Raw genomic sequence first — 21,078 nt, forward strand, 5'->3', positions numbered from 1 at the left:
CTGTATTAAAACTATTATTTAAAGTTTTAAAACTGTTTATATATATATATATATATATATATATATATATGCGCGTGTGTGTTTGTATATGTTTTTTATTTTATATTTATTTCTATTTTTTACATAAGTGAAGGAGAAAGTATGGATAATATGTATTTTAAACAGAAGTGTGAAAAAGCACTTGTTCTGTGTGCTTTCCTGAAGCTCAAACAGCAGAAGCGTGGCACTCGCAACGCCAAGATCATGGGTTCGATTACCAGCTAAATGAACATGCATGAGCTGATTAAAATGTGCAACATCTACTCAGTGTAAATTTCTTTGCATAAAAGCAACTGTCAAATGCATAAATGTAAATACCAAGAGGGCAGTTAAGAAAAATACATCAAAAACATGTTTTTATTCTGGTTTTGTGCAGCTGCCTTTGAAATGGCTTTGTTATGAGGACTTGAGGTGGAGAGTTTAGTTTGTTCAAGCGCGCATAATGAGGTTTAAACATGACGTCCTACTGTAGAGTTTCATTATTATGTGAAATATTCAGAAAGCGGACATACCTGTTCATCCAGGTGTGTTTTGTTTTTTTTAACCTCTCACTTTTCTGATGGAGTTTAGGGCTGCAGGTTGTTTCATTTCAGGCATAATAAAAGTTTATTTCCCTCACTGTATGTCCGCGACAAAGCCATTTGCACATAATTCTCAACCGCATGAAGACTATAAGAAAATGCGATATTTTCTCTCATTGGGTCGAGGCTGTAAATTTTGAGATTCACTCTCAAGGACGAAAGCATATAGAATCCAGGGAGGGCAGAAATCAATATGAATCAATATTCTTTGCAAAGAAAATGCAATTTGAGGGTTTCGCTGAAGGACACCTGTCGACAAGGTGAGATGAAAATACAGGCAAACCTCATTAGTTTTCGCTCATAATGTCGAGCGCGGATCTTCATATCGTTACACGGAGAGCCGTTATTATGTGCTTGACTAGCCGCTGCTGCTGAGGACGGGAAAGTCATCCAGCATATCGCTTTTCTCACGAGTCCCATCATCCTCGCTCTCGGGCCAAAGCGAACATCTGTGAAATACGTTTGCCCTCTCTGACTGATTGTTCTGTCTCATTCAGCTCCTGCCAGATAGATCTTGGCAGCTTCTGTTTCTCTGGCGAACATCATAATTAATATACATCACGACAATCATGTTGAACATAATTCCAAACAGAAAGTCAGAGCCGAAGCTGAAGCCCCACTTTTAGCTGCCATATTTTACAATGACTCGTCTCGCACACGCTGAAAGAGTCGTCAGTGTTATTAATATCTGTATTTTTGCAATTAGGGACAGTTAAAGACGTCAGCTTTCTCTGGCAGGAATATTTAAGCAAATGTTCAATTAAAACCTCCTTTCCAGTTCATCCGTCAAGCTTCATTTCGACTATAATGAAAACTGTCAAACTCCTTTTTAATAGTGTTTTATATCATGCTGACGTCCACATCATTGCGCATTTCTTAATTATGTTATGCTCATGTTCACCGAACGTTTAATTGGTCATATCAGCTGACGGTGACCTTGACCTTTAGGGTCAGAGACGAAAACACCTACCTAGTGGTTAGATGCCGCAGATCTCACCGCGAGACGCATCTTTCTCCATTGACAGACATTTAAAAAATTATGTGTTGTAAGCGAAATAGAAATATTATACTTATTAAATTTGTAAGAAAATATTGTAGATATTTTGCCAGTGTTTATTTTATTTTTTTTATATTTAAATTATATTATTAATTATTTTATATTTGTTTTAATATTATTCTATTATCTTAATAATGAATTAATTCATTTATTATTTTCTTTTTTATATTTATTTTCTTTTGTTTTATTTTATGTTTTTCTTTTTTTATCAATCAATCAATTTTTTTTTTTTTTGGTCCTCGTAAATTTTTTAAAATGACTTTTTAAAATGGGTTTAGGACCAGTAATAATAATTTCTATTTATATTGTGCCATTCTAAAGCTCAGGAACTCTATACAGTCCATCAGATTACTACAGAAATAGGGGGTAAATGATTGGCACATGCATGTATTTTTTAGGGAGAGGGAAAAAGTAGGAAGGAGGCAAAATAAGTTGATCAAGTCTTTTATTTTATATATATTTTTATTTATGTAAATTCCATTTATTTATTCATTATTTATACAATTTATTTAGATTGTGCTTCATACAACACAGATTGTTTCAATAGTAATAAACAGGAAAATAGCAGTGTTAATGTTGCAAAATTCAATAATTTAATATAAAGCAGTGTCATTATTCAGCTCAATCAAGTTCAGTGTTGATTCAATTTAGTTCAATAACAATGTTAAGTTCATCAGTCATGAAACAGGTTGTTGACTTGGTATTATTCAAATGAAGAGAAATTAATGCTAAATACTGTATATGTCATGCAATAATGAAAGGCATGAAAACTAGTTCAATCTAATTAAGTTATATACCCAGTATTTATGTTTGTTATGTGTCTTTATGTTTTTTTAGTGTTGATCACAGCTCACTAGTTTAGCGACTCTTGAATGTCTGTTTTCATGGATTGTTGTTGAGTGAATTTAGAAAACAGAAGATCATTATGGTGTGAGTACTGTCACTTTCAGATGGTGGTTATCAGTGACATTTCTCTGAATCAGTGTTTGAAGAGACATGCAGTTGTAAAGGTGCCGCTCAGCACAAATGTTATCGCTCGCTCTGATTGTGGCCGTTTCACACTGACTGACATTATCGCATGAGACTGTCACATCTCTCTCTAATAGCATCAGCTGAAAAAAGGTCTGCCGGATTTTTAGTGGTGTTCTTAACTGATTTATACCCTGCAAAAAATTATGAATTTAGTGTTTTTGTCTTGTTTTCCATTAAAACTGTCAAAACAATTCTTAAATCAAGATACATATACTTCAGAAGCAGTGAAACCAGCCTGTGTGTGTGTTGCTATGTGATTGCTAGGGTGTTCTGTGTGGTTGCCAGGGTGCTGCTATGCAGTAGCTAGGGTGTTCCGTGTGGTTGCCAGATTGTTGTTATGCAGTTGCTAAGGTGTTGCTATGTGATTACTAGGGTGTTCTGTGTGGTCGCCAGGGTGTTTCTACTGTATGTGATTGCTAGGGTGTTCTGTGTGGTCGCCAGGGTGCTGCTATGCAGTAGCTAGGGTGTTCCGTGTGGTTGCCAGGTTGTTGTTATGCAGTTGCTAAGGTGTTGCTATGTGATTACTAGGGTGTTCTGTGTGGTCGCCAGGGTGTTTCTACTGTATGTGATTGCTAGGGTGTTCTGTGTGGTCGCCAGGGTGTTTCTACTGTATGTGATTGCTAGGGTGTTCTGTGTGGTCGCCAAGGTGTTCCTATGCAGTTGCTAAGGTGTTGCTCTGTGATTGCTTGGGTGTTCTGTCTAGTCGCCAGGGTGTTGCTATGCAGTTGCTAGGATGTTATGTGTGGTTGCCAGGCTATTGTTACTGTATGTGGTTGCTAGGGTTTTCTGTGTGGTTGCCAGGGTGTTGCTAGGTGATTGCTAGGGTGTTCTGTATGGTTGCCAGGGTGTTGCTATGCAGTTGCTTGAGTGTTCTGTATGGTTGCCAAGGTGTTGCTACTGTATGTGGTTTCTCAGGTGATCTATATGGTTGCTATGTGATTGCTAGGGTGTTTTGTGTGGTTTCCAAGGTGTTCCTATGCAGTTGCTTGAGTGTTCTGTATGGTTGCCAAGGTGTTGCTACTGTATGTGGTTTCCTGGGGTGTTCTATATGGTTGCTAGTGTGTTCTCATGTGATTGCTAGGGTGTTTTGTGTGGTTTCCAAGGTGTTGCTATGCAGTTGATAGGGTGTTCTGTATTGCTGTCAGGGTGTTGCTACTGTATGTGGTTGCTAGGGTGTTCTGTATGGTTGTCAGGGTGTTACTATGTGATTTTTAGGGTGTTCTGTGTGGCGCCAGGGTGTTGCTATGCAGTTGCTATGGTGTTGCTGTGTGATTGTTAGTGTGTTCTGTGTGGTTGCCATGCTGTTACTATGTGCTTCCTAGGGGGTTCTGTGTGGTTGCCATGGTGTTGCTATGAAGTTGCTAGGGTGTTCTGTATGGTTTGCAGGGTTTTGCTATTTGATTTTTATGATGTTCTGTGTGGTTGCCAGTCTGTTGCTACTGTATGTGGTTGCTAGGGTGTTCTGTATGGTTGCCAGGGTGTAGCTATGTGATTGCTGGGGCATTCTGTGTGGTCACCAGGGTGTTGCTATAGGGTAGCTAGGCTGTTCTATGTTTGAGGGTGTCAGTCAGTGTGTGTGTGTGTGTGTGTGTGTGTGTGTGTGTGTGTGTGTGTGTGTGTGTGTGATATAGTCTGCAAACAATATAACATCAAAAGCTCCAATTATTTATTTCTACATCAATAAAACAGCTCGCTGTGACTCGTGTGGGCCAGCGTTCACCAGTAGTGTGTTGTTTTACAAATGTGCCTGTAATTTTCATTAGTCAGAGATTTGTAGTGTGATCACATGACACCATAGTATAGAGCTTATTGCAAATGTGGTCGTATAATGAGGATTAAAATGACAAATTGCTGTTTGCGAGATGAAAAAGCCCCCGTCACATGTTCTTTCAGCGCAGTCAGTGAGGTTTTCTGTTGTTATGCTGTTATCCACTTGAGCAGTTTAATCAAGACATAAGGTTAAATCAAACAAGGATGTATTTCATCATGTTTTTGTCTGTCAGCTCTCACGGACAGGAGACGGTGTCCATCAGGAGGGATTTCTTATCTGAGACAAACACTGTTTTCCTTTCTGCACTGCTGTTGAAAATGGAAAATGCAGAAAGCTATTAAGTGATGTTCACATCTGCAGCCTATTAAGCTGAATACAGTATGAGCCGTATGAGCGTGTCTCTCTGAGGTCAAAGGTCAGGGCACACTGCTGACCCCCCACCTCGAAATGCTTGAGATGGCATATTTTTCTAATATTGTGAATTTAAGGATGGATTTTAATCTCTCAAGGTCTCCAAATCCAATATTACAGGAGGGAGTCAGTTTATAAGAGGAGAATGAATCACATGTTTTGTCTGACGCGAGTGGAATTGGAAAATCTGGATGTGGTTTGGAGTCTCAGGAACGGCTCGGGGGGTTATGACCTCACAGACGCTTATTAAATCATGGTTTACTCTTCCTGGCGACTGTCTAGCAACTGCTGCAGGTTTGATAGATGCTGTAAGAGATGTAGTCGCTATCAGGATTGGTGCCATTCAGAATTACACTGGGAATGACTTTTAAATTCCTGAATTTGAATACGAAACAGGATGCAGAATTGGAATTCAAATTGGAATATGTTGAATTGAAGTGGAACATAACTGAAATAAATTCAACAAACTGTTGTAAGTGTAAGTTTAATTTAATTTATTATAATGAAATATATATTGTTATATAGACTAATATTTTTACAATATTACTGTTTTTGCTGTAATTTTGATCAAATAAATTCAGCCTTGGTAAGCAGAAAAGTACTAGCCCCATATATGTTTATACATATATACATATATACATATATATATATATAATCCAAATGTGTAATTCTGTAAATTCCTCTTCCTTTCATTCCAATTCAGCATCCAGTATGTTGTGGCCAGTTCAATTTAAACTCACACAAAGGAAGCCCATTCTTAAACTCTGTATTTTGCCTGACCCTGGTTGTCATGGTAACAATGAGCCATTTGCATGAGCACGGTGATATAGATCAGTTTAATGACAGACAAACTGAGTATATTATATTTCTGTGCATGAGCTGTAGACAGGGCCAACACATATATCACGTTCATGAAGACTCCTGGCGTTTCATCGCTTCTCCCGCGGTGTGAACGAGCACGTCAGCCATTATCATGCCTTTGATGAATGGAACCTTTTCCTTCTCTTTGTTTTGTTTCGTCTGATTCCCTTCTGCGTCCTCTGGGTCACAACACTTCCCGACGTCCCGCTGTTTTCCTCTTCCTGTGTGTGTGACTGTAACATTTGGTGGCACACGGCCTGGACCTGCCCGCCTGCCAGACAGCATCTTAGACTTACTGAAAGACACTGCCAAAGAGCGTCTGTGAGCAGATCATCACACACACACTCACTCGCCAGAGGCTATGAACTTCCGAAGACCGTGTCTGTTAATGGCATCTGTGAGAATTCTCCTAATGCGTTTTCACTTCAGATTGAAGTGGGATCCGTGTGCCTGCTGATCTGTAAATGAACGTGAACTCAGGTGCATCAGTAAATAACATGTTTACCCTGGTTGCCAGGGTGTTGGTATGCAGTTGCTAGGGTCTTCTGTTTGGCCGCCAGAGTGTTGCTGTGCGGTTGCTAGTGTGTTCGGCATTGGTCTGTATGAAATGGAATCCATGTGTCCTGCCTGCATATCTGTAGATGAACTTGAACTGAGGTGCATCAGTAAATAAAATGTTTACAGTGGTTGACAGGGTGCTTCTATGCAGTTGCTCAGGTGTTCTGTGTGGTTTCTAGGGTGTTCACTCTAGTTGCCAGGGTGTTGCAGTTGCTAGGGTGTTGCTATTCAGATGCTAGAGTATTCTGTGTGGTTGCCAGGGTGTTGCTATGCGGTTGCTATGGTGTTCTGTATGGTCTGTATGAAGTGGAATCTGTGTGTCCTGCCTGCAGATCTGCAGATGAACGTGAACTCAGGTGCATCAGTAAATAACACGTTTACAGTGGTAGCCAGGGTGTTGCTATGCGGTTGCTATGGTGTTCTGTATGGTCTGTATAAAATGGAATCTGTATGTCCTGCCTGCAGATCTGCAGATGAACATGAAATCAGTAAATATCATGTTTACTTTGGTTGCTAGGGTGTTCTATCTAGTTGCCAAGGTATTCCATTTGCTAGGGTGTTGCTGTATGCAGATGCTAGGATATTCTGGATGGTTGCCAGTGTGTTGCAGTTGCTAGGGTGTTGCTATGCAGATGCTAGGGCATTCTGGATGGTCAACGGGGTGTTGTTATGTGGTTGCTAGGGTGTTGCTATGCAGTTTCTAGGATGTTCTTTATGGTCTGCATGAAGTGGAATCTGTAGATGAGCATGCACTCAGGTGAATCAGTAAATAACTTGTTTTCAGTGGTCACCACGGTGTTGCTATGTGGTTGCTAGGGTGTTCTGTTTGGTTGCCCAGGTTTTGCATAGGTTGCTAGTGTTTTCTGTATGATCTGCATGAAGTGGAATCTGTAGATAAACATGAACTCGGGTAATCTGTAAATAACATGTTTACAGCGGGAAGAGATGCTTCAGTGTACCATACAAAATATTTTTTGCAACATGTATATTGCTAATATTTCATAATATTACAGCAGAGGTTTTTGGAGGCTCTTCAGATTGTGAATTTGTGCAATTGTCATAATGATGAAAGTCTCTGGCGTCTTGTAGAAATTAAAAGCACATTAAATCACAATGTGTTCCCTCCGGATAACAGAGCTGTTGAACTGAATTGGCAGAAATGAGAACATCTTTAAACACATCAGGGCTTGACATGCCTTACTCACAAGTAAATCAGTCATTCACTTGTCAGAGTAAAAAAGTTACTTGTCCGGGGGGAAAAAGCTTTTTTTTTTTTTTTTTTTCCCTAAATTTTTTTTTTTTTTTTTGCCATAAATGTAATTGGTTCTCAAGCAATAATCTCATCAGTGCTCTATCAGGTCTTACTTTAATCGGCATATTTGTGATATTTGCCTTTAATTGATTTCTAGGACACTTTTTAACTTTATGAAGGGCAATATTTTCCTAACCTTATTAAATGTATGTGTCATCATGTACGTCAAATTCTTACATTTTATCAATACATTCAGTTAGAATAATAAGACACTGTATGGTTGTTACCATTCAAATGAAATCAGTTTCAACAAACTACATCTTTCCACTGCAGAGGAAGCACAGAAGCTTCATCAAAAGTGCCATTTAGATGTATTTACTCAGGCTTTTTAATGAAGATAAGAGGTTCCATAAATGCATTTACACAGTACAATTGCAAATGCATACATTAGGGATGCACCAAATGTTCGGCAACCGAAATTAAGCGATTTCGATAAGCGAGAATAAGCGAAAAGACCGAATAATATGTACCGAACAATGACTAACGTGATCAAATAGAGGCACGCACTAATGCAGCAAACGTGGGCAGTGTGAAAGTATTTTAAACTATCATAGAAAGACGCAGAAATCATTACAAGCACGAGAGACTGTTTAGTGCTGCATCACATTTCTCCGATGAGAAGAGGTGGCCGATGCTGGTGGTTAGGCTATTGTATGATGATTGAAATCGCGAAATGGCCTCAAACGATTAGTAAATAAACTGCAGAATGTTATATTTTCTAATGCACGCACGAATTGCATGTATTCTGACAGCGCTGCACGAGCTCTCGGCGCCAGGGTTCAAAGTCCAAAGCGCGAGGAAAATCTGTGCTGAAACTGTTACTCGTCAGTTGCTCAGTAACATTTTTGTGAATTATTTATGCAATGGTGAAAAAAATGGCAAAATAGGCCTACATGGGGTGAAAAATGCGAAAAACCGTGTTCGGTATTCTGCCTTTCATTTTCATTCCGGTGCATCCCTAGCATAAATAATGTTATAAGATTAATGTTTTACTGCCTTTGTGACTGCCTTTATGAATGGCTCACTGAATCATTGACTCATGTCACATTTGCAATCGTGCTGATAGTCTGGAAAACATCACTCTTGGTCATCTGACGTTACTAACCTATATCAAATATTAAGTCAAATTTTTTTCAGAATCATTCTCACCAAAGTTTCGGTGATGCCCTAATTATTGTTTGTTATTGACGTTTTAATCAGGTTACTTGTCTGGTCGGGCAAGTAAAATTCTCTTTCACTTGCCCCTTCACAAAATCCACTTGTCCTGGACATTATAAACTACTCAGTGTCTCAATAACTAGATTTTTACATTGATGAATGTAAGTTGTGAAAAACTCACTGCAATGATAATCTAGGAGATTCTAGGTGGTTGCCAAGGTGTTGCTACGCAGTTGCTAAGGTTTTTGTGTGGTTGCTAGGGTGTTATGGGTTGTTGCCAAGGTGTTGCTATGCAGTTGCTAGGGTGTTTTTATACGTTTTTTTATACGTGATTGCTAGCATGCTTTGTGTGGCAAAGTGTTGCTATGGAGTTGCTAGGGTGTTACATTGCGGTTGTTAGGGTGTGGTTGCCAGGGTGCTGCTATGTGATTGCTAGGGTGTTTTGTGTGGTTGCCAGGGTGTTGCTGTGCAGTTGCTAGGGTGTTGCTTTGGGATTGGAAGGGTGTACTTTGTGGTTGCAAGGGTGTTCTGTGTAGTTTCCAAGGTGTTGCCAGGGTGCTGCAGTTGCTAGGGTATTGCTCTGCAGATGCTAGAGTGTTTTGGGTGGTTACCAGGGTATTGTTATGCGGTTGCTAGGGTGTTGATAATTCAATTTAATTAAATTCACATTTATTTGTATAGCGCTTTTCATGATACATATCGTTTTAAAGCAGTTAATCGGTTGCTAGGGTGTTCTATATGGTTGTTAGGTGGTTTCCTGCTGTCTCACATCAAAAGGGTCATGCATCCTCATGTCTCAGTGATATTCTGCTCTCTAGATAGGTTTTGTGTCCGTCCTTAAGTCTGTCTTTGTAATGGTCTTTTTGGCAACATATGTTATATGTGTCAGAATATATGTATTTATATTTCACACACACACTTTCGGTTTCATTTGCATGTACAAGAGCGAGACAGCAGCACTAAAGCAGAGAGGCAGATGAGGGCTGTGAGAAATGCTCTTCATCTCTGCTGATGCTATTAGTCGAGGCTCTTTATGGATAAGGATAAATTGAGAAAGCTCTGCCGCTGGCTACGGCGCTCAAAAGAGAGCGCTGAATATTTAATAGCTCTGCATTCGTATGTTGTCTTTGTCAAATTAAATAAATGCTGATTAGCATACTTGCCCAAAGGGTGGGCTGACTCTGACAGGAGCACACGCTTGCCAGATTTCCAATCGGAAAATGTGTTTGATTATTAAGCCGCATGCAGACGGGGTGAAGGAGGCAGAGTTCCTGGAGATGTGCCTCCCTGTTCATTTCATTACAGCACACTTGGAAAACTTGTTTCAGTCTACAACTTGTACATTGTTCTGGAAGTTAGTGCTCAAAGGTTTGGGGGCAGTAACATTTTTTAATTTTGAAAGAACTCTTATATGCTTATCAAGGCTCCATTTATTTGTTTAAAAATACCATAAAACAGTAAAAACTGTGAAATATTATTACAATTAAAAATAGCTGTTTTCTATGTGAATATGTTTTCAAATGTAATTTATTTCGGTGATCAAAGCTGAATTTTCAGCATCATTACTCCAGTCTTCAGTGTCACATGATCTTCAGAAATCATTCTAATATGCTGATTTGCTGCTCAAGAAACATTTCTGATTATTATCAATGTTGAAAACAGTTGTGCTGCACAATATTTTTGTGGAAACTGTGATACATTTTATTTTTCAGGATTCACAGATGAATAGAAAGTTCAAAAGAACAGCATTTATTTGAAATTGAATTTTTTTGTAACATAAAAGTATGTGAAAAATATAAGTACAATTTCAAAGTTCTTCAAAGAATGCCATGGTTAAAAAAACAAGATATTACCATTGTCTAAAAAGTCCAAAAGGTACTTTTTGTAAGTCATGTTGCTTGTAATGTAATCCAGTTTAGCGAGTTTTAGCGTCTTTTATTTCTCTGTTTGTCGGCTTTATTTGGCTCTTCCTTTGTGAAACTCTATCATTTGGATTCATGACATGCTTCAGGTGTTTCTTTCATTCCATTAATAAACTCAACCGGCAGAGAGTACTGATCAGGATAGAGCAGTTCACTTCAGAAATGTGCATTACACATACAGATGTCACTACAAAATGCTGTCAATATGTGCTGATTTTAAGATATTCAAGATGTTTCATAGCAGATTGATGTGCAGAATGAATGATTCTAAGATATCGGTGTAATATTTTGCATTTGAAGTCATGAAAAACAAAGATCACATTTTAAGTGAGACATCAGTTCTGATGCAATTTTAAAACATGGAAAGCAAAACTGACCCTATTTACTTTCATAATGGTGTTATTGCGGCTGTTTCTGAAATCAATTCCTCATGGATAAAACCAAGTCCTGGCCTACATTTATTGTCCATCTGTTTCATTCAGAAATGCATTACATTATGGAGGTAAACTGCTTGTGATTGTCGACTTCGAAGTGTTAAAAGACAGTGTGGACTGTAATGTAGGAACTCTACACATCCCACACACACCACAGCACATTTCCACCAAAGATCACTGAATAAAATCCCATGTTGAGAGTAATTAGCCTTAATTAGTCCAACCGTTGGACTTGCACTGCGCTATCCGTCTTAATAAAGCTCACAGAATAACCTCAGATGAACACAGAATTCCTCAGAGTTTTCTCTTTCAAGGCTTAAGAAACTTCACATTTACAGTGGGTACGGAAAGTATTCAGACCCCCTTCAATTTTTCACTCTTTGTTATATTGCAGCCATTTGCTAAAATCATTTAAGTTAATTTTTTTTCCTCATTAATGTACACACAGCACCCCATATTGACAGAAAAACACAGAATTGTTGACATTTTTGCAGATTTATTAAAAAAGAAAAACTGAAATATCACATGGTCCTAAGTATATTGAAGGGGGTCTGAATACTTTCCGTACCCACTGTATGTCTCATTGAAAGAGCTGATTTTTTTGCCATTTGTCTTAAAACTGCTATGAATAAGACATTAATTAGTCAAATGTTGACAGATGCATATCTCAGGTCATCTGGTCTTGGGAGAATTTGAGGTGTTTGAGATCTTTGGAATGTTGGCTAATTTCTCTTGAGATGCTGTTGAAATCTCTCTCTTTTTTTTCCAAAAGAAAAATACTTTTGCATTCCACCGAGAAACTTTACGTTTGCTTGCAAAACTTTTGCGTTCCACCAAGAAACTTTGCATTTGCGAGACTTTAGCGCATCACAGAGAAACTTAGCTCGCAAAACATTGGTGTTCACTTGCAATTTTTTGCATTCTCAGAGAAAATTAGTTTTTGCTTGCAAAATGTTTGCATTCCCAATAAACTGTTTTTGTTTTTGCTCTATTCCCTGAGAAACTGTTCACTTGCAAAATGTTTCTCAGAGAAACGGTTTGCTTGCAAAATTTTTGCGTTCTCAGATAAACTGTTTTTGCTCGCAAAACTTTTGCATCCCACAGACAAACTCTTCACTCGCAATTTTTTTGCATTCCCTGAGAAACTGTTCACTTGCAAAATGTCTGCGTTCTCCGAGGAACTTTGTATTCGCTTGCAAAACATTTTGTTCACTTGCAAATCTTCTGCGTTCCCCTGAGGGACTTTGTAGAATACTTCAGTCAGATCTCCATTTAATTCTGCTTCTGTCTAGATCTTTGTGCGATTTTTCTTCCCTACTGGACCTTAACTGTAGCATTCAAGAAACACTTTGCCTAAAAATAAATTTGAGATGAAGTCACTCTATAATTTCAGCTGTGATTTTCCTCTTTTGAATTCAGTCTGGTATATTTGTGCTCAAAACTCTTGGGGCCCAAATCGGCTGATAAACCAGCAGACTGCTAGTGACAGAAAACCACAAATGACGGTGTGGCGTTCCTCTCTTCACCCCGCAGGCGCCGCGTGTGTGTGTGTGTGTGTGTGTGTGTGTGTTTGTGCACACCCTTTAGATTCCACAGGAAAGGAGCAATTTTACTATTTCGGACCACAAAATACACCCGCGAGCCGCAACTTTATAGGATAGTGTGTGTGTAGTGTGAGACTAAGACGATATCTTTCTCAGGTGTTTGTGTGTGTATTCACCTTTTCTTATCTCTTCTTTGTGTTTTACAGCATCCATGATCACAGAAACCGGGAGAAGGTCGTGTCTCAAGCTGAAAGTGTACGTGAGACCACCGAGTAAGTGTCACATTGGGTTACAGAAACTCCCATGCCTTTCAATGCAACACACTTTAATGGACATTAACGGCAGGTGACTGCTTCTGTGTGCTTTCCTCTGGTTGGCAGGTGGGTCGGGCTGCTGAATTACCACTAACATGATTGGCTTACGGTATCTTTTTCATTTCTTCTGTTTTTGTAGATGGCTGCGAGAAAACCATAGGCGTTCATGACCGCGTTTTTGTCGATGACAAAGTAGGCAATGCATTAGAACCAAGAGGTCAGTATGGCTTGACATCACCTTCGCTCTGTTCAGTCTGTGTGCTTTACTTGCTCTAATCACTCTGTGCATGTGTATTAATGTACCTTGATTTGATTTGCGCCTGCGGCTTCTCTGACACTTCAGACCACAAAGACTGTTTTATTTATGCATGAGGTGCACATCGTATTAATAATGCATTCTCTTGTAATAGCTGAGGGCTGTCTGTCAGCATCTCCACCCTGTGCACAAGCAATTAAGCGACCAGAAATTAGCCATGTGACCTTTAAGCGAGCCAGAAGCTTCAGTCAGTCAGTGTCTATCGTGGCTTCCAGCTGAAATGCATGGATTATATTTACACACTGTATCAATATATGCATGCACATCGACTGCGGGAAGAAGTAACATCCAAAACTTGGATATGCACAATGGTTTTGTGCCAAATTAGCAGTGTCATGTGGGACGATGCCAAGCTTGTTTTGGCTTCTGCCTGATAAAACCCATTACATCCGAACACATGGCACTTGCTAACATATGCATGAATCCCGGCTCGTAATATTTATTGCCATTTCTGTCACGCTAGCTTTGACTTTCATGGTGTCATGATCTAACATTGGAGCTGCATTCAAATTCAAGATGTCCTGAAGTAGACCAAGGGAGAAGTCGGACTGTAAATTGGTGTAAAGCCCACTGTGACACGAAATGAGCGTCTGACTGTGACCAACCACAGACTGCTTTGGTTTTATGTGGTGATTAATGGCGAATCTGTCCACAAGCATATTGCCTACGAGTCCAGTCATAAAAATGTGGAATGTCACAGAAATGTGGCAAAATTTGGATAAAAAGAAATATGGACTTGCATATTAAAGCGCAAAAAGACTGATGTTTAAATAAGAAGTCTGAGAGTCACTCCGTCACCATTTCATTTGAGAAAACTCGTCAAATACACACAGAACCTCAAAGTTTTCACTACAACCCACCAAAATTACTCTGGTTAAAAGTTTGGTTAAACTTGAAGAAATTATGATAGAAACATATTGTACAATATAATGTACGTCTCAAAATAGCAATGATAATAACACTAATTAATGATTGTTTATTAAAGCATTAAGTGTTTTTTAAGGAATATCAAAAAAAATAAATCCACATTTTAATATAAACTATAAACCTTTTGCAGCACTTTGTTTGCAACAAAAAAAAGAAAACGGGGAAAAAAACAAGTTGTTGAAATTTCATTTGAATGCATTTTAAAATATTAAATTGTTAAAGTAATATACATTAATTATAATACCATTGTTTTTGATAATAAATTTGCATTACATCTTAAAACAGAACAATTAAGAACAGACAACAGAATTTTTTTTACCATTTTAATAAATTATTAAAGTTATATGAATTTAATTGATTAGACAAGCTTTTTTATTATTTAAATTAAATAAAATTTTAAATGCAAATGGAAAACACTGTTTTCAAAAAAATAATAGGATTTGTTCAAATTTTATTTTGTTAAATTTTAAAAGATTAATTAAATTGCTAAAGATTTTTAAAAGCTACTATTTTTGATGATACATTTGTATTAAATTAAATCATACAGAATAAATCAGATTAATTTAAAACAACAACACAGAATTTCTGAAAAAAAATCTACATTTAATTATTATTGTTACAATTTTAATAAATTATTAAAGTTTTATGAATTCAATTGATTAGACATGCTCGTTGATGATTAAAATCTAATTAAACTATTATAAATTAAATTAAATTTGCTGATTTGCCATATATGGTATATATCTCTGTATTTTCTATATTTTTCTTTTTGGATTAAAAAAACAACTTTTATTTTACATCCTGCCCAATGTTGTCCAGTGAAACAATGTTCATATTAAAGGCTATGAAAACAAATAGTGAGTGTAACTATGTAGGCTATGCTATATATTATGTGCATTACTTTATTACATTGTAACATTAAAATCTAAAAACTAAAATAATGAAGGTAAATTCACTAAGCTAAAAATAAAAATGAAAGCAGACTAATTCACTGTACAGTTACTGCTATCATAAAAATACACTTACTTGTAGGTTTAAAAGTCTACATATGGCACATTCATTGGCCAGCTACAAATATTTCAGCAAAATGTGTATTTTTTTAATCAGAATTTTTGCGCTCCTATTCTATTGCGCTCCGTCTGTTTGGCACATATGTGCTGCGGCGCTTGTTCCCTGAAGTCTGTGAAGTTTAGCGGAGACTCAACAACAAAATGGGAATATTTCCATGACTTTCTAACATTTACAGATGGAGAATATAGCTGTGAAATGTAAGTTCATTGAGGAAAACAGCACATCTCAAACGCATTACACAGCAACAGTAGCTGTTAGCAGCACATGCAGCCTTTCTGACGGGACAAACCGCTTTAAACTACACGTGTTAACTATCTTATTTTACAGCCCTTAATATAAAGCATGCCTCATGTTTAGAACAAATTGGATTATGCACTTTCCCCGCAGCAGCTGACTCTGTGTATCAAATTACTGTATATCAATATAAACAGTATTGCCTCATACCATATCGTTTAAAAAATATATTTCTATATCATACAAACTCGATACCGCCCAGCCCTACTGTAGACTTTCTGATCTGTAGATGTAGAGATTATTTCACAGGTTACACTTTATTTCCATAGTCTGCTTTAGACATTCTACAAACTATACGAGACTTACTTACACTACCGGTCAAAAGTTTGGGATCAGAACGATTTTTAATATAGTTTCTTATGCTCATCAAGGCTGCACTTATTTAATCAAAAATACAGGGGGAAAAATAATATTGTGAAATATTATTATGATGTAAAATAAAGTTTTTCTATTTTAATATACGTTAAAATCTTAATTTATCTCTGTGATCAAAGCTGAATTTCATTACTCCAGTCTTCAGCGTCACATGATTCTTCAGAAATAATTCTAATATGCTGATTTATTATCAATATTGAAACTGTTGCTGCTTCATATTTTTTTGGAAGCTGTGATACTTTTTTCCAGAATTCTTTGATGAATAAAAAGTTAAAAAGAATAGCATTTATTTAAAATATAAATCTTTTCTAACAATATACACTACAGTTCAAAAGTTTGGGTTCAGTCAATGTTTCTTCTTTTTTTTTTTAAGAAATCAAAACTTTTATTTTGCAAGGATGTGTTAAATTGATAAGAAGTGATAGCAAAGATCTATATTTTTAGAAAAGATTTATATTTTGAATAAATGCTGTTCTTTTTAACTTTTTATTCATCAAAGAATCCTAAAAAAAAGTATCGCAGTTTCCAAAAAAATATTTGGCAGCGCAACTGTTGATAATTCTAATAATAAATCAGCATATTAGAATGATTTCTGAAGATCATGTGACACGTTATACTGGAGTGATGATGATGGAAATTCAGCTTTGCATCACAGAAATAAATTATATTTTAAAGGGTATTAAAATAGAAACCATTATTTTATATTGTAATAACATTTTGCAAGATTACTGTTTTTTCTGTATTTTTGATCAAATAAATGCAGCTTTGATGAGCAGAAGAGACTTCTTTAAAAAACATTACAAAAACATTATTACACGTCAGCTAACTCTCATTAGAGTAATAGTAGACTTTCAGGTTGGGTTTATTGTTAGGGTTCTTACAAAGTTACTTATAGTTAGTAGAATGTCTGAAGTGAGCTATCAAATAAAGTGTTAACATTTCACAGGCTCAGAAAACCAAGTGCAGAGCCAGTTTCAGTTTGGTGGGCGATCCGTGGTGAAAAGGTGTTAAAAGCGCATGCTTATATCAATTAACACTGCAGATAGTGTCAGTGTAGTTGAACACAGTATAGTTTTCTCATGCATTTTCACCTTGCCAACACACACCCACCCAGGCCTGAGTTCCTGGCAGCGCCGTGTCATGATGGAGGCATTGATTTATTAGTCCAGATCCCCACTGAGAGGCTGGAGGTGTCTGTCTGCCCGCCTGAATGAGCCAGCAAACTGCTCTGTCCTCCCAACCATATTTATCTGTCTCTTTTAGCGCCACACCTGTCCGTTTCCCCCTCAGAGAGACACTGTGCTTTCCAAAGCCATATCACGCTCACTGATGATAACCACAGTCTGTGTGTCTGCACCAGTAGACCAGCAGAAATGCACTGAGACTCCAAACAGCTTTGCCTCCGTTATTACTGAGGATTCTGACAACAGGAGTCTGGCTCATTTGCTGCTTAAAGCTTAGACAGCAAATGGACGTGCACTAGTGTTATTGTTTAGTATCATTCAGATACTATTACATGTTTTAGTAATATTTTGAATTAGCTTTTATTTTTGTTTTCATTTTAGTTTAAATTTTAGTAATTTTGTCGTGTTTTTGTCATTTGTAAACTTACAATTAGGAAAAAAAATAAAATAAATATATATATATAATTTTTTTATTTTTTCAGTGTAAGTTTATTTTAAAGCTGTAGTCCATCAAATCAATTTTTGAGCAAGTACAACTATCTCCTTACTTTAGCCCGATTCACAGCGGTAAGCTTGTGTTCTAATTTGAGTGGTACTGGTAGGTTTTCGCGGGAAATATGAGCATGCCGCCGTTCGTCTTTGCATCATTACGTCACGTCTGTAAACATAAAGAAGGAGTCCTGGCCAGTAGGCGATTACGCATGTGAGGATGCTGCCGGTGACGGGTCATTTACAGCCTTTTCTCACAGCAGCTGGAATAATTCAACTTCTCATTTTGACGGCGGATTGTAAACGACAATCATCAGTGACAACTGGAGATTCACCCGTAGTCAAAAACAAAAGACTTCGGACCTCGGAGTGGCTATAGAAAAAAATATTCCAGTTTTAACTGTGCATCTGATTACAGTTATGTGGGATTACACAAGATTTGTATTTCAAAGAGAACCAGTTCTAAAGAACATTAATTTGCTTTTGGGTTAAAAGAACAATTTAATTATATGAAATTCGAATGGTATGACAATTAGAGATTAGACTGTACAGAAATTGAAATCTACAGGTAACACTAATAGGCACTTACTACACGGAATGCTTATGTTGTTAACATTAAGAATTTGAGAACAAAGTATAACAATAATTTGCACGGTTTGATGTGATATGAGCTAAGCAATCGTTAGATTTAATCACCATTGGTAGCGCGATTTACTGTAATGCTTTTTTTTCTCAGTTGGTCAGAACAAAAGTGGCAGACATGTTACTTGTTCAGATGACATTTTCCGGTCAAAATTATTATTTTGAACTTACTTAATATGAAGAATCTGTAATTCTGAAGTACAGTGAATATCCTGCAGCTAACTAATGATTTTTTTATAGTTTTAGTGAACTATTATAACCCTGACGTGCACAATATTACTGTTGTACAGTAGAATGTATCGACCGGCCAGGGAGTGGAATCAGTCGGTCCGTTTTGACGTCACAGCTATGCTCACATCCGCATGTAAACATGTCGTCAGCGTGGAAGTACTTCACTGTGAGTGAAGAAGACACAAAGTTCGCAATTTGTAATACGTGTGGCCAAAGTAATCCACAGGGAACCACAGGGCTCGATTACACTTTAAAGCTGCTTTGACAAACAATCCGTATTGTAAAGTGCAATATAAATAAATAAAGGTGACTTGAAAACAATGTCTGAAAAATAAAAAGTTATTGTTGACATTTTAATAAATTATTAAATTTTTATTATTATTTTGAATTAGTTTTTTTATTTTTATATTTTGTTTTCATTTTAATTTTAGTTACAATTTTTGTAATTTTGTTGTGTTTTACAAATTTTTATTGCATTTAGTTATTTTAGCACATCAAGTTAAACTAAATGAAAATGAGAAATGCTGCCTTGCATCTAGCTAAAAATTAAATAAGATTACTTTTTATATATTTTATTTTATTTCAGAAAAAGTTAATTTTATTTCAAGTATTTAATGTTTTTATGGTTTTAGTTCATGGTAACAAGTTTGGCACTATTATTGATAAATGTTTTATGAATTCAGTTGATTAGACATCCTTTTACATCTTTAAAATTAAACCATTAAAATGCATTACATATTAATAAAAAAAAAAGATATTTAAAGGTGATGCGTGTAATTTTTATTTTTTTTTTAAGTTCCTGATATGGATATATATATGTGTGTGTTTGTGTATGTGTTTGTGTGTGTGTGTATGAGGGACTTCCAAAAATAGATTACATATATGTATACATATATATGTATATATAGTTTATATGTTATAAGATTACTTATAACATATACTATATATATATATATATATATATATATATATAAATTCTACAACCAACTGCACAGAAGTTGATCACATTTTTTCGGTGTCTCCTCGTTTCCAGATGACACCAGTCACGAGGCTGAACCGTCCCGGAGCGACGTGTCGACTTCAGGCCTGTGGCACCAAACGTCACGCCCCCTGCTGGCCCTGCTGCTGCTCTGCATCTCTGTGTTCTTCACCTTATAGCCCCTCACCTGCCCCTCAAGCAGCCCTCGGGAGACCCCACGTGTCCCGGTGCCGGGGAGGGCTTGAGATTCACCAGGAACACTTCTGCTGCGCTTTTGTTTTGTTTTCCAATATTTAAGTGGTCCTTCGCTGTCTTTGATTAAGAAAAGTCAATTAGCTGCGCAAAGAAGAAATTCAGATCGCCTGTTTAACCAACCAACCAATCAACTGCGGTGGCCGGTCGCTGCGGATTGGCTGCCAGGAGGAAGGGGGCGGAGTCTCAGATTTGATTTGGGTCCATTGGGAGCGAGTCGCTCTTTTGTGGGAAATTAGAGCACGTGTTAAGAAACGCCGGAGGCCCTGTGAGAACTGAAGGTTTATAGGTGGGTGTCACATAAAACAGACATAAACATCAACCCGAGTTCACCGGCTCTGCTGTTAGCGATATATATATATATATACACACACACACACACACACACACACACACACACACAAAGACTCTCGCCTTTCGTCCTTCGTCTGCCTTTCCCTAACAAATTGCAGAATCCATCGGAAGAAACGGTCTGTTATGCGTCTCGCCACAGGATCTTTCCCAATTGAAGGAAGACGTTGGTTAGTCTGAATTTGCTTTTGATTCTCTACTGCAATTTGAGGGACTTGTCTTAGTAGACCACACCACTAAAAACAATGATTTTGTATTTTGTAAGATAAACTTAACTGCAACATAAATATCTATATTTTTCCTATGACCTTTTATCAATTGATATGAGATATCAACATTAACGGATCATGGAAATTCTTTTCTTGTCATAACTGTGTGTCCGACTCCATTAGGAACCAAATATGGAAAGGGGCTCCGCATGATGTTTTTCCCTTTTACATGGGTGGAAAAAATAAGCATTTGTTTGAATAGGCCTTATACTGTACACTATACTAATATCTCCTGGAAGTGCTTTGAATTCAGCATTTCGATCGGGGAAATAAAGTCTAGTTTCATTTGTTTATTTCATTAATGCATCTGTTTGTTCTGTAGCTGTTAATTGGTGCAGTTCTGACTCGTTTAATATGCTGATGCGACATACGCAAAACATTAGAACATGGGCATTCTCCTCCCAAAAGCCTTACAAATGATGGAGGAACCGATGGGTGAATCTCACCAAACCTGACTCATGTTTCACTACAGAATCAAAAAATAAAAATAAGTACTTATATTTTGCACAAACAAAATGAAGCATATTTTAGGACTAATATATATATATATATATATATATATATACACACACTGCCATTCAAAAGTTTGGGATCAGTAATATTTGTAATGTGTTTTAGATAAGTCTCTTCTGCTCATCAAGTCTGCATTTATTTGATCAGAAATACAGAAAAAACTGTAATATTGTGAAATATTATTGCAATTT

General features: G+C 37.1%; 1 protein-coding gene and 1 long non-coding RNA gene across 3 annotated transcripts in view; one reads left to right on the forward strand and one right to left on the reverse strand.

Moving 5' to 3' along the window:
• efna5b (ephrin-A5b) overlaps window positions 1–20,867 on the forward strand; it is a 119,633-nt gene extending 98,766 nt beyond the window's left edge. The window contains exons 3-5 of one of the 2 annotated variants that reach the window (XM_016491167.1): window positions 12,887–12,952; window positions 13,134–13,211; window positions 19,557–20,867. In XM_016491167.1, coding sequence (XP_016346653.1) covers window positions 12,887–12,952; window positions 13,134–13,211; window positions 19,557–19,681 — 269 coding nt within the window. In that variant the 3' untranslated portion in view covers window positions 19,682–20,867. The remainder of the gene's footprint in view (window positions 1–12,886; window positions 12,953–13,133; window positions 13,212–19,556) is intronic. The other variant, XM_016491168.1, reaches the window with a different exon arrangement.
• Window positions 6,000–21,078, reverse strand: part of LOC107692205 (uncharacterized) — a 22,966-nt gene continuing 7,887 nt past the window's right edge. Inside the window, exons 2-4 of the long non-coding RNA XR_001634622.1 lie at window positions 11,705–11,707; window positions 6,092–6,100; window positions 6,000–6,015 (exon numbers count right to left, since the gene is read on the reverse strand). This is a non-coding gene — a long non-coding RNA (uncharacterized LOC107692205). The remainder of the gene's footprint in view (window positions 6,016–6,091; window positions 6,101–11,704; window positions 11,708–21,078) is intronic.

Source organism: Sinocyclocheilus anshuiensis, unplaced genomic scaffold, assembly GCF_001515605.1.
Source record: "Sinocyclocheilus anshuiensis isolate Anshui unplaced genomic scaffold, SAMN03320099.WGS_v1.1 scaffold614, whole genome shotgun sequence".
Taxonomy (NCBI): Eukaryota; Metazoa; Chordata; class Actinopteri; order Cypriniformes; family Cyprinidae; genus Sinocyclocheilus; species Sinocyclocheilus anshuiensis.